The following is a 13867-nucleotide window of genomic DNA, read 5'->3' as shown; positions in this document are numbered from 1 at the left end:
CCCACCCTTTGCAGCTATAACAGCTTCAACTCTTATGGGAAGGCCGTCCACAAGGTTTAGGAGATGTGTCTATGGGAATGTTGACCATTCTTCCAGAAGCGTATTTGTGTGGTCAGGCACTGATCTTGGATGAGAAGGCCTGGCTCGTAGTCTCCCCTCTAATTCATCCCAAAGGTGTTCTATCGGGTTGAGGTCAGGATTCTGTGCAGGACAGTCCAGTTCCTCCACCCCAAACTCACTCATCCATGTCTTTATGGACCTTGCTTTGTGCACTGGTCCAAATCATTTGGTGGAGGGGGGATTATGGTGTGGTGGTTGTTTTTCAGGGGTTGATCTTGGCCCCTTAGTTCCAGTGAAGGGCATGCTTAACCACTTGAGACCCGCGCTATAGCCGAATGACGGATACAGCGCAGATCTCCTTTTCCGGGACTACGTCTATTGACGTAGTCCCGTGCACGAGTGGCCTGCGCGGCATGCTCTGTGATCGGCGAGTCTGAGACTCGTCTGATCACCGATCGGAGCAAGGGGTCGATCCCGACCCCTTATCACGTGATCAGCTGTCAGCCAATCGTGTGATATAACGGGTCGGTAATCGGCTATTATTCCTCCTCGCGCTGACAGCGCGAGGAGAAAAAAAAAGAGCCGATCACCGGCGGCCGTGATCGGGACATCAGTCCCGATCACGGCCAGCCCTGCCAGTGCCCACCTGCCCCCTCATCAATAAAGATGATTAAAAAATAAGTGCCACCCAGCAGTGCCCACAGTGCCACCCAGCAGTGCCCACAATCTGCCTCAACAAAGGTGCTGCACCCCAGTGCCACATATCCGTGCCCAGCAGTGCCACCTATCAGAGCCACCTATCAGTGCCCATCAGTCCCATCTATCCGTGCTATCCATCCGTGCCGCCTTATCTGTGCCCATCGGTGCTGCCTTATCTGTGCCTATTAGTGCCGCCTTAACTATGCCTATCAGTGCCCACCAGTGCAGCATATCAGTGCCGCCTCATCAGCGCACTTCAATGAAGGAGAAAAATGACCTGTTTGCAAAATTTTATAACAAACTATTAAACATGATTTTTTTTTTTTTGCATTTTTTTTGTTTGTTTAGCAAATATAAAACTCCGAGCTGTAATTAAATACCACCAAAAGAAAGCTCTATTTGTGGGAAAAAAATGATAAAAATTTCATTTGGGTACAGTGTTGTATGCCCGTGCAATTGTCATTCAAAGTGCATCAGCGCTGAAAGCTGATAATTGGTCTGGGACTGAGGGGGGTTTAAGTGCCCAGTAAGCAAGTGGTTAAAGGGATTGTAAAGTGAATTTTTTTTTTTTTTAAATAACAAACATGTTATACTTACCTCCACTGTGCAGCTTGTTTTGCACAGAGTGGCCCCGAACCTGCTCTTCTGGGGTCCCTCTGCGGCTGTCTCGGCTTCCTCCCGCAGGTACTTTTCACGTTCATGTGAGCTCCCTCGCATGGTGAGAAGCATCTGCAGGTGCGCTCCCGTGATACAGCCGGCGGCTATAGCCGCTCGCTGTATCACACGGCCCGGCCCCCTGGCGCTCCGCATCAGTGGATGTGATTGACAGCAGCGCGAGCCAATGGCTGCGCTGCTTTCCATCCACTCCAGCCAATCAGCGGGCAGGCTGAACGGTGGAAAGGACGTCGGGAGACGAGCGCGGGACTTTCGAGGGGTGAGGTAAGTAAAACAGGGGGGCTGGGGGCGCCGGGACTGTCAGATGTTTTTTCACCTTAATGCATAGAATGCATTAAGGTGAAAAAACATTTACCTTTAAAACCCCTTTAAGGCATCAGCATACCAAGACATTTTGGACAATTTCATGCTTCCAACTTTGTGGGAACAGTTTGGGGATGACCCCTTCCTGTTCCACCATGACTGTGCACCAGTGCACAAAGCAAGGTCCATACAGACATGGATGAGCGAGTTTGGGGTGGAGGAACTTGACTGGCCTGCACAGGGTCCTGATCCCACCCCCATAGAACAGCTTTGGGATGAATTAGAGTGGAGACTATGAGTCAGGCCTTCTCGTTCAACATCAGTGCCTGACATCACAATGCTCTTCTGGAAGAATGGTCAAACATTCCCATAGACACATCTCCTAAACCTTGTGGGCGGCCTTCCCAGAAGAGTTGAAGCTGTTATAGCTGCAAAGGGTGGTGTAGAGGGACATGGTTATATAGAAGTCTGCCTATTCAAACTACACACTGCACATGTTTAAGGGCTCATTCAGATGGGCACTGAGTCCGGTCCTCCATGCTGAGCTGCTTTTTGCTTTATCTGCTTCCACCTCAAAGCTGCGTGCAGGCAGCCTATGGAAGTGGATGCAGACGCAGCGGCTGTACAGATAGTCACATGTCAAAATTTGACATGCAGGCAGCAGCGGGTGCACAGATTAGAATGCACAGTGTTTGCATTCGGATCCATGCATCCACTTCTGCCCACATCTCAAATTTTGACGTCCGGCTGTGTCCGTACAGCCGCTGTGTCTGCATCCACTTCTGTGGGCTGCCGGCATTCAGCAAAAAAAAAAAAAAGCCTCTCGGCATGGAGGATGTGGGCTCTATGTCCTTGGGTGGCTTATATATGACATGCCGAGTGTGCCTGCCAATCTACGATGCTTCACGGTGCAAATTCCATCCTAAGGAGTTGGAGTTTTGGCTCACTGCCATTCTGTTAGTTCAGTGGAGCACCGAGAATACCAAAGTCTCAAATATAAAAGAACACCCCAGTTTTCATCATTTGTAGCATTCCTCAGTATGATGAAATATGATGGATGTCGGACTGATCATTTGCAGGTGCTGATGGTGGTCCGCGAGTTGATGGTTGGTGACACTATAGAGGCGGGTGACTGGAGGAGCCATAATGGTGGTTGAATGGTTTAGCCATAACAGTGTTTGTTTGGTGGCACCCTCACTTTAGTTGACATAATTGTGGAGGTGTTGTGTAATCTGTATACTAATCTGCTTTCCTTCTAACTCTCTTTCTCTCTGTCTCACATTGTCGGTTTTGCAGGCCTCGTTCAGCCAAAGCTGGATCTATTCAGTTGCGTTTGGTAGCTGTAGTGTGAGGGGGGTGGTTGCACTTGGGTTCCTTGTCTTGTCCTGTCTGGGGCACCTGGGCCCTCACCAAATATGAGCCTCTTGTCTGAAACCTCCACAAAAAAAAAAAACCCTCCCCTCCGACAGCTTTGGGATTCTTGAATGTTTGATACCTCAGCTGTATCTCTCCTCCTGTATGATGGGCACTTCTGTCTCTCCTGTGTATGAGCACCCCCCAACCCCTGTCCTGCATCCACCTGGCCATCTCTCTGATCCACACTGACCACATCTCTCTTGTTTAATCTGCAGATCAAGAAAGCAGAGATGGACCGCAAGACGCTGGACTGGGAGATTGTGGAACTGACCAATAAACTTCTGGATGCAAAAACTACCATTAATAAACTGGAAGAGTTAAATGTTAGTAAAGTGTCTGCTTAATAATGCAATGTTGTTCTTCCACAGTCTTTTCATACCCCGCTTTTGGACCTACCATAACTTTGCTCCCTACCCATTTTACCGTACACATTGTGGCTAACCAACCCACAATAAACAACCCCAACTACTATATCTTCCCTAACTAGCCTGCCCTCTGTACCTACTCTTCCTACCATACTGTGCCTACCTGCCTTTCTTACCTTCTATATCTACCCTGCCTACCATATCTTCCCCACCTGGCCTGACTTCCATACCCACTCTTCCTGCCATTCTGTGCCTACCAGCCTATCTTACCTTCTATATCTACCCTGCCTACCATATCTTCCCTACCTAGCCTATTGTCCATACCTACCCTTCCCACTATACTATGCATACCCTGCCTACCATATCTTCCCCACATACACGTCATACCATGTCAAGCCTGCCTACCATATCTTTCCTGCCATACATAATGCAACTGTTCTTCTTACCATACCATGCCTACCCTGACAACCATATCTACTATACCTACCCCACCCATTATTTTTACCATACTGTGGTTTCCATGCCTACCATATCTACCCTACCTACTTTTTCTAACCTATTGTGCCTGATCTACCTACTATACTGTGCCAATCCTGTGTACCATACCTGTTCCTTTCTGACCTACCTACGTTTCTCCTATAGGAAAGTCACATATATATAAAGACTAAAGTAGGGTACATGTAAGAAACCAAATTAGCCACATGCTCCAAGCTAAAGCTTAAAGTGTTACTAAACCCACAGCAGTAAAATCAGTCTGTATTTTCAGTAATGCATGCTTGTTATACTCACTGTGGAACCTAGGGGGTTAATCCTCTGCATTGTGTGAAAAGGCTGTTCGATCCTGTATTCACCTGAATTGACGTCCTGATGTCTCTTCCGGGTTACTACATCAGAGACCCGATTGAAGGTGATTCCGGCTTTGTTTAGGACCAGACGGCGGACGTGCTGGCTGGTCGCTCGGGTCTCCTGGTGGGACGGGAGACCCGGGCGGAGCACCAGAAAGCTACGGGAGGGGGGGACGTCCCCTCCTGCTGCTCGCGATAACATCCGAGCGGCTGCTAAGCTGCATCAGTGTAATCACCAGAAAGCCAACTGCCAGCTCTAAAAAAACAACCGGGGTGAAGCCTGGAACCGCGTCACAACCACCTCCTCAACGCGTCGTACAGGTACGTCGTTTTGCAGGAAGTGGCTAAAGGAACATTAAATGTTGAGTAAGACCCCATACACACTATTTATTTGATTTTTTTTTTTTCTGCAGATTTTTGTCTTCAGATTTACCCAAACCATGTAGTATGAGGTCAAACCTTAAGAGTTTAAATTTGTATCCAATCATTCAGGCCCTTGCATGTTTTTGGTAAATATGAAGACAAAAATCTGCAGAAAATCTAATGGTGTGTATGGGGTCTTAGGCTTTAACCACCTCCCTCCTGCCAAATAGACAAATGACAGCGGGCAGAGTGCTATCTTGTTCTGGGATGATGTTGCCCCAGTCTCGCAATGCTTGCGTGAAGGTGGCGCGACGCTGATCTCAGTAAAGAGCCGGTGACACGGCTCTTTACTCATGTGACCAGCTATGTCCCATCACAGATGATCACCTGTAAACAAGGAAAATGCCTGTTACTGGCTCTCCTCGCATCACACTGACAGCTTGTGAGGAGAGGAGAGCCGATTAGCGGCATTTCCTCACGGGAGATGTGTGCAGATAATCAGCTCCCCGATTATGAGTGCAGCCCAACAGTGCCCAGCAGTGATGCCAGTTTGTGCCCATCAGTGATGCAAGTCAATGCTGCATATCAGTGCTCATCAGTGCTGCATATTAGTGCCTCCTCATCAGTGCCCATCAGTGAAGGAGAACAATTACTTATTTGCAAAATTTTCTGACAAACTAATATAAACCTAGGGCTGCGGAAATTAACGATTAATTGTTCGATTAATCGTTAATTTCTTTGATCGATCAAAATAATTTTGATCGAGGACGATCCGCGGAGTGAGCTCCGTGGTCTCGCCCATAAGGAGGCCACGGCTTCGGCCTAGCTCCGGAGCCACGGCCATCTTGGTCCACCCGACGGTGGCCTAGACGCGCGCGCTGACGTCATCATCGCCCGCCTGCTTGTGTCTACTCTGAGGACGGACGGGTCTACCTGCTGTCTATTCCAGACAGAGCAGACAATCATGAAAATTAAGGTATGGGGGAGATGTGAGGAGATGTGGGCAGTACTTTATGGGGGGAGATGTGGGCAGTACTTTATGGGGGGAGATGTGGGCAGTACTTTATGGGGGGAGATGTGGGCAGTACTTTATGGGGGGGGGAGATGTGGGCAGTACTTTATGGGGGGGGGGAGATGTGGGCAGTACTTTATGGGGGGGGAGATGTGGGCAGTACTTTATGGGGGGGGAGATGTGGGCAGTACTTTATGGGGGGGGAGATGTGGGCAGTACTTTATGGGGGGGAGATGTGGGCAGTACTTTATGGGGGGGGAGATGTGGGCAGTACTTTATGGGGGGGGGAGATGTGGGCAGTACTTTATGGGGGGGAGATGTGGGCAGTACTTTATGGGGGGGAGATGTGGGCAGTACTTTATGGGGGGGAGATGTGGGCAGTACTTTATGGGGGGGAGATGTGGGCAGTACTTTATGGGGGGGAGATGTGGGCAGTACTTTATGGGGGGGAGATGTGGGCAGTACTATATGGGGGGGAGATGTGGGCAATACAGCATGGGGGGAGATGTGGGGGAAATGTGGACCGTACAGTATGGGGGAGATGTGGACATTACAGTTAAAGTTAAACTAACTTTCTACGTTTTTCTTAAAGTTTAATAAAAAAAATTGTAAAAACTGTATGTGCATTATAATTAATCTAAATTAGTAGATTAATCGATTTAAAAAAAAATCGATTAATCGAACAGGAAAATTTTAATTAGTAACAGCCCTAAATTAACCTTTTATTTTTTGCTAAAATAAAAAAACATCAGTGATTAAATACCACCAAAATAAAGCTCTATTTGTGTTAAAAAAATAAATAAAATAAAGTTAAAAATGTCATATGGGTACAGCGTTGCATGACCGCGCAATTGTCATTCAAAGTGTGACAGTGCTGAAAGCTGAAAATTGGCCTGGGCAGGAAGGGGATGAAAGTGCCCAGTATTGAAGCCTCTTTTTCAGGCAAATATTAACCCTCCTCGAACTTATCCAAGACCACGACTTTAGGTTGGGAAAAGGGACATTTTGTTTTGTAACGTCGGTGATAGTTGGGGTGGGTGGAGGTGCTTAATTCCTGGAAATGGGCTTTAATAGGCTCAGAGCTCAGTCTTAGTCCTGTTAACCTGCTTCTCCAGAGCACCAGTACAGGTTCGTGGTGGAGTAAAGGTCTGTATGTAAAAATTGTGCCTGTATCCACACATTGTTAATTGCTGGATTTGGATCAGCAATGCGGAAAGATCTTGTTGTCCAACTTTCTCTCTTTCCATATATGCCTTGTCCTGGATTCCTGTTTCTGACAATGAGATTTCTCTGTGTATATAATTATGCGTCCTCTCTGTTTCAGGAGCGATATCGCCAGGACTGTAACCTTGCTGTTCAGCTGCTCAAATGCAACAAATCTCATTTCAGAAACCACAAATTTGCAGATGTAAGTACATCCTTCACCCATGTTGGGCTGTAGGTATGTATGGTGAGGGGTAAAAGTAGGATTGGGCTGTAGGCACAATGAGAGGATTGTGGTGGGATTAGGCACTTGATGGCATGTATGATGAGTTGGTTATGGTAGGGTTATACCGAAAGGTAGGTAAGGGGATTGTGGTCAGGTTGAGCTGTATGGTCAGGAGAATGTGGTGTGGTTAGGCTATAGGTAGGTATGGTGAGGGTATTTTGGTGGGGTTGGGCTCTAGGTATATATGATGAGGGAATTTTTGCAAGGTTAGGCTGTAGATGTGTATGATGAGGGGGTTGTGGTGGGGTTAGGCTGTGTAGGTACATACGGTAAGGGGACTCTGGTGGGGTTATGCTGTGTGGGTACATACGGTAAAGGGACTGTGGTGGGGTTAACTTGGAAGGTAATTGGGTAAGGAGTTTGTGGTAGCGTTAGGCTGTGGGTATGCGGTATATGGTAAGGGCATTGTGATGTGGTTATGCTGTAGATTTGTATAGTAAGGGAATTATGTTGAGGTTAGTGTGTAGTTTACATATGATGAGAGGATTTTGGTGAGGTTAGGCTGTAAGTTCGTATGATGATTGGGTGAATAATTCTCGTGGGGATTCCAAGCATGAACTGGGGGTGCAGCATTGATCATTGTATAGGTGTGTCATCCCTTGTCTGTGTGTCTCCCACAGTTACCGTACAAGCTGCAGGACATGGTTAACAAACATCTGCAAAGCACGGCTTCCTCTCCTGGATCAGGACAAGATACCCCTCCGCCGGTTCTGTCACAATCCGATGTGGTGCCCACTTCTGTGATTGCACGTGTTTTGGAGAAACCGGAGTCGCTCATTCTGAATTCGGCCATGTCCAGCAGCGGTAGCGGACCTACAGCTGAGGATGTCTTTGTCCACGTTGATATGAGTGGTTCTGGTCAGCAGCAAAATGGCGTTCTGCAGAAACAGGGGAGCGAGGACAGCGGCGGTGAAGATGCGGCAACCTTTGAAAAACTAAGTCCCTACCCCACCCCTCCACCCCCGCACCCCATGTACCCAGGCCGTAAGGTAATAGAATTCTCAGATGAGAAAGTTCGGATCCCCAAGAACAGTCCACTACCCAACTGTACCTATGCCACTCGGCAAGCCATTTCCCTCAGCCTCGTACAAGGTGAGAACGGGAGCCCAGACAGGCATCGTACTGTACCCAACAGCCCGGCATCTTCAGGCAGCTACCCGCAGCGCGCGCGGAGTGCTGATAACCCTGCACGCTCCCCGCTAAGCAGCGCTGCCCCTAGTTCTGCCAGTTCTGAGGAGGACATGTTGGCCAACTGGCAGAGGATGTTTGTGGATAAAGCGGCCCCTAGCACAGATGGGTCATTGGCCCATCGCACATCCTTCAACCGGGACACCGCCATTGAGTTACAGCAGAGATTCAGTCGCTCTATGCAAGAACTGAGCCTTGCAGCTCAAGCTTTCTCCGAGCGAGAGTCATCCGGTAACAGCTGGCTCAGCAGCCGGGAGTCTAGCTTGGATGTGGAGAGCTCCGTCACAAAGAGGGTTCATTTGCCCAATGAGTATGGCAAGGATTTCTCTAGGGAGGAGGCTCAGGACCTTCTCTCTGGAGGGCTTGAAGAAGAGGACGTGGAGGAGCCACCAGTCATCTCTGAGGACATGGAGGAAGAACAAGAACTAGAAGATCAGGTCCAGGAGATCCACCTAGAACCAGAGCCAGAGACCTTTTTGGAGAAACCTCCGAGCGGCCGCCCACACCGCAGCCCAAAAAGGATGGGCGTTCATCACCTGCATCGTAAGGATAGCCTGACACGGGCGCAGGAACAGGGGAACTTATTGAACTAGAGGGGAGGCTCCATGTATGCGGGCCACGTCCTCGCCTTACGTTATATGCAGAAGATCAGGCCTAGAGCTTTGTCACCTTTCTAGGCTTGCTCTGGTCATCTGTGTGTCTGCATCCATTTCATGTGTGCACTACTGGAGGTGGGTTTCCCTCTGAGGTATCATAGGAAGGCAGGGCCATTCACACAGGAGGAAGTAGGAATTCTCCTCTGCCAGGGTCTATTAGGTGGTTCTGCCCCATAGTTGGAAAGGAACCTGGAGATGGGTATGTGATTTGGGGTGGCAAGGTAGTGAGGCAAACAGGCAGTGTGGATCCTGCGACCAGAACGCATTAGGATATGGAGAAAATCCTTGTGACCCTTCATAGTTTTGGGATGGGGGGAAAGGGGAAGCTGTGGATCTGAGCAGAGTAAGTCCTAACATATACCTGCACAAATCACCGTACTACATCTCGTGTATTAAAATGTCTGAATTGGGAACGGTTCTTGTTTATTGCAGTCAATTTGCCTTTCTGCTTCTTCAGCACATATGAAAAAGAAGCACAGAATTTGCTATAGGTATCTCGGCCAGTTCTTGGGCCTCAAGTGGGCGCTTCTTGGGCCCTAGTTCAGTCTCATTCTATGCATGGTGCTGAGGGTTCCTGCCATTATGGAGCTTAGAAAAGAAAGTATTTGGAAAGTATTGCAATATACTACCCATCTCTCTCCCTCATGTAAAGGAGAGGGGAGTCAAAAGCAGGACTTTCAGTATGCCACAGGGAGGATACACACTACAAATGTGATTAAAAAAAACATCTTACTAATCTTTACTACATAGGTAAAACTTAAAAAAAAAAAAAATCACACAGTAGTCAAACTACTACATAGATTTTGATAACTTGGTGCATGAATCAAGTTCCCAAAATGAATAAACTATACTGTGGCCCAACTACTCTAGAAAGTGTATCCCCCACTGCGGCAACTTAATCACTCTATACAACAGGGATGTGCATGCCCAGGCATCAAAACCCAGGGGACAGGGCCTATGCCAGGACTTTATTCAATCAAGTGGTCATAATGCGCTTTAAATTAAATGGATTGGTTAACAAAATATGAAAAGAATTCCTCTAGAAAATAAACCTTCCTATTGTTCTCAAAGTTTACATTCAAGGACATTTTTCTAGAAGGATCTCTGAACAACTGCCACAAAAATCAGGATCGGAGTTGCACAAAAAAAAAAAAAAAAAACACTTCCACCCACACTTCCAGTATACATAGTCTTCTCTCTTTGGGGTGGAGATGTTTGCACTGACTACATATGATACAGGCGGGGTATGGGGGGGGGGAATCCCCCCCCAAAAAGAATATCTCTGCCCAATCCTGTTAACAGAAAAGAACCTAATTTAGCAGCAATCCAAATAAACTGGAAATCTATAATCTATATAGGGTAATCGTAACCATGAACCCCAAAAGTGCTAATAAGATGACTGCACAAAAGGGAAAAAAAAGACCCTACATGTTTCACTCTATATGAGCTTCATCAGGGGTGCCCACAAATCCTATTAAGTGTAAACAAAACTCCAATGCCACATGGCTAAATCTTCCCAAAATTGAGCAATAGAGCAACTGATTCTTCAGGAGCCTTTTGGATGCAACCAATATATCTTTAAGAATTGTACAAAAAAAATCATCAACATAGAAAAGATATTTATCAAAACAAAATGTATACAAAAAAATCTAAATCATGGTGTTTTAATCAATATCTTTTCCACCCTTGACTGTAGGTATCTTTTGTGATATTCTTAGAGATATATTGGTTGCATCCAAAAGACGTGGATCCTGAAGAAGTGTTACTGCGAAAAGTGTCAACCCATTACTCCATTTTGGGAACTTGATTCATGCACCAAGTTATCTAAATCTATGTGGCAGTCTGACTTCTAACTATGTAATAAATATTTGTAATATTTTTTTTTTTATAAAATTTTTAGTGTATTCTCCCTCTGGCACACTGAAAGTCCCGCTTTTGACTCCCTTCTTTCCCCCCCCACCCTCTTTACATGAGGAGAGAGAGGGTAGTAGATTGCAATGTTTAAATCAGTGGTCTCCAAACATTGGGGAGCTGGATGCGGCTTTGTTTCCCTTTTGCCTTTATCTCTTTTTTGGGACACTATTCCTCCCACTGACACTAACAATTGGGCATCATTCCTCCCACTGACGCCAACGATGGGGCATAATTCCTGCTACTGACAACAACAATGGGACACTATTCCTCCCACTGACACCAAAGAGGGGGCGCTATTCTTTCCCCTAGTACATATGTAATGGGGGATGAAATTGCATTGTTTACTCCCACTGATGCCAGGACAATTTCTACTCCCAATGGCCACAGTCCAGCCACCCAAAAACCTGAAGGACAGTAAGCTGGCCCTTTGCTTAGAAGGTTTGGAGACCCCTGGTTTAGATTGATGGGATGGTGCCTTGAGGGTAAGTTAAGGAGGATCCCACCATTCTAATATTTTATTTAGAAAGTTATGGTGGCTTCCTGTCTACCAGGTAGGACATTCTCACCCAGTGTATGGATTTGTGTTGGATTAGTAATCTCAGTGGAGCCAATCGCCCTCCACCTAACATCAGTAAGTCATGTGCCTACCTGTTTTAAGGGGCAATCCTTCCCTCATGGGCTGGTAGGAATATCTATTATCGTTTGGCAGACGTTTATAATCTCCATGAAAAGGCGCAGCCTTCAAAAAACAGAAACCCCCATCACCCCAAAAGACTCAGCTGACATCAACCCACAGGACCCACCTCCATCCAAGCTACAGAGTTGACCGAGCCGACAGTCCCTCCTGCAATGTATCATCTGTTTTCTTGTGGTTTTTTGTTTTCTTTTTTGTCTTTATATATATATAATATAAATATTTTTTTTTTGTCTTTGTGGTGGTGAAATTCTGCTGGTGAAATTTCATCAGAGCAATGCGCCGTCATCTTTTTCAGCGTTGGTTTGTGTTCTCTGTCAGACGACGCCCATCTCACCCACACCTGTCTGCACATGTCCTGCGTTCCTCGGACACTCCACCCTGTTCTGTGTGGGAGAGATCTGCTCCGCCATGACACCATAGAGACATTTATCTATATTTTTGTACCCGCCGCAGTATTACCGTCACTGAGCGTCTAATGTCTCTGCGTCCTTCTGATCTAAGACTGTTAACCTCACCTAGATTTATTTTCTGACATGTTTTCAGAGCTAATGTCTATTTTCCAATGAGAATAAACTATTTTAAAAGTAAAGTGTCGTCATCCGTGAGTCTGGAATGTGGGCGCCGCCAGGGCTTAACCTCCTATTAGTGGTGGGTTCTATGACTGATCAGAACCAGGAAGCAAAGAGAACCTGTGGCAACGCAGAGTACCCCAGGCTTAGCTGCCATTCCCTGGCTCGCAGACTAGAAGAAAGGAAGGAAGCATGTGTCCTGTGTGACAGAGAATTATAGCTTCAATCACAGGCTTCTCGCATGGGTGTATTGCTCAGTGACGGCAGACATATTAGTGGCCAATGTGTGATAATGGGTCATGTGTTCACAGGGTGTAAATTGGGTATTAAGGCCTAATTATACAGTCATGGCCAGAAATATTGGCACCCGGGTGTAAATTGGGTATTAAGGCCTAATTATACAGTCATAGCCAGAAATACTGGCACCCTTGCATTTTTGTCAGATAATGCACCACTTCTCATGTTTATTTCTTTTGTTTATATTGGTATGACACAAAAAAAAAGGGGGAGAAACAAAAAGCCAAATCTGACACATTCCATGCAAAACTCCAAAATGGACTGGACAAAATTATTGTCATTCCAAGTTTGTGATGCTCCTGTAATTTGTAATTAAGCACACCAGTGTCAATTAACAGGTGCTGACCATATAGAAATTACACTGGCAACCAGTTAAAATTGTGAAAAATTTACTCCACCTTTTTGTTGTGTGCTACACACGGCGCATGGAGAAGAGAAAGCGGCAAAGATTTGTCTAAGGATTTGAGAACAAAAATTGTGGAAAAGCATGGACAATCTCTCAAGGTTACAAGTCCACCTCTAGAGATCTTCATGTTCCTGTGTCCACTGTGCCCAACGTTGTCAGGAAGTTAACAGCCCATGGCACTGTAGATAATCTCCTTGGATGTGGATGAAAGTGAAAAATTGATCAAAGATGGCATAGAAGTATTGTTGAAATGGATAAAGAACCTCGATCACCTTCTAGACAAATCCAAGCAGACCTTCAGACACAGGGAACAGCTGTATCTGCTCACACAATACGTCACCATCTGAATGAAAAGGGACGCTATGGTAGGAGATAAAGGAGGACCCCACTGCTGACACAAACCTAAAAAGCCAGACTGGAGTTTGGCAAAACTTAGCTAAGGAAGCCAAAATCCTTTTGGGAGAATGTGCTGTGGACAGATAAAACAAAATGACAGCTTTTTGGTAAAGCCCCTTCATTCTACTATTTTCAGAAAAAGAAATGAGGCCTTTAAACCACTTCAGCCCCGGGAGAATTTACCCCCTTCCTGACTGGGCCATTTTTTGTGACACGGCACTGCCTCACTTTAACTGACAATTGCGCAGTCATGCAACGCTGTATCCAAACAAAATGGATGTCTTTTTTTTCCCCACAAATAGAGCTTTCTTTTGGTGGCATTTGATTACACACATACCCGTTCTGGCTCTGTCAGGAGCGATCGTGGGTGCTTGGCGGACATCGCAGGCACATGCATCAGCTCCTCACTGACACGGCGGGCACGCAGCCGCCATACAGCTATGGCGATTTGCGCAGGGGAGCCATTCTGCCAGCATGAAATGACGGCAGGCGGTCAGCAAGAGGTTTAAGAAAAGAA

General features: G+C 46.5%; 1 protein-coding gene across 4 annotated transcripts in view; it reads left to right on the top strand.

The window, feature by feature from the left end:
• Positions 1–12271, top strand: part of TJAP1 (tight junction associated protein 1) — a 60707-nt gene extending 48436 nt beyond the window's left edge. For 3 of the 4 annotated variants that reach the window (XM_077485446.1, XM_077485447.1, XM_077485448.1), the window contains 4 exons: positions 3034–3063; positions 3369–3476; positions 7063–7146; positions 7848–12271. In XM_077485446.1, the coding sequence (XP_077341572.1) occupies positions 3034–3063; positions 3369–3476; positions 7063–7146; positions 7848–9008 (1383 nt within the window). In that variant the 3' untranslated portion in view covers positions 9009–12271. The remainder of the gene's footprint in view (positions 1–3033; positions 3064–3368; positions 3477–7062; positions 7147–7847) is intronic. The other variant, XM_077485449.1, reaches the window with a different exon arrangement.
• The last annotated feature ends 1596 nt before the right edge of the window (positions 12272–13867 follow it).

Source organism: Lithobates pipiens, unplaced genomic scaffold (assembly GCF_037356315.1).
Source record: "Lithobates pipiens isolate NorthernLeopardFrog02 unplaced genomic scaffold, aLitPip1_a1.2 Scaffold_18, whole genome shotgun sequence".
Taxonomy (NCBI): domain Eukaryota; kingdom Metazoa; phylum Chordata; class Amphibia; order Anura; family Ranidae; genus Lithobates; species Lithobates pipiens.
Note: the sequence above shows the minus strand (reverse complement) of the source record. Positions and strands in the feature narration are given on the sequence as shown.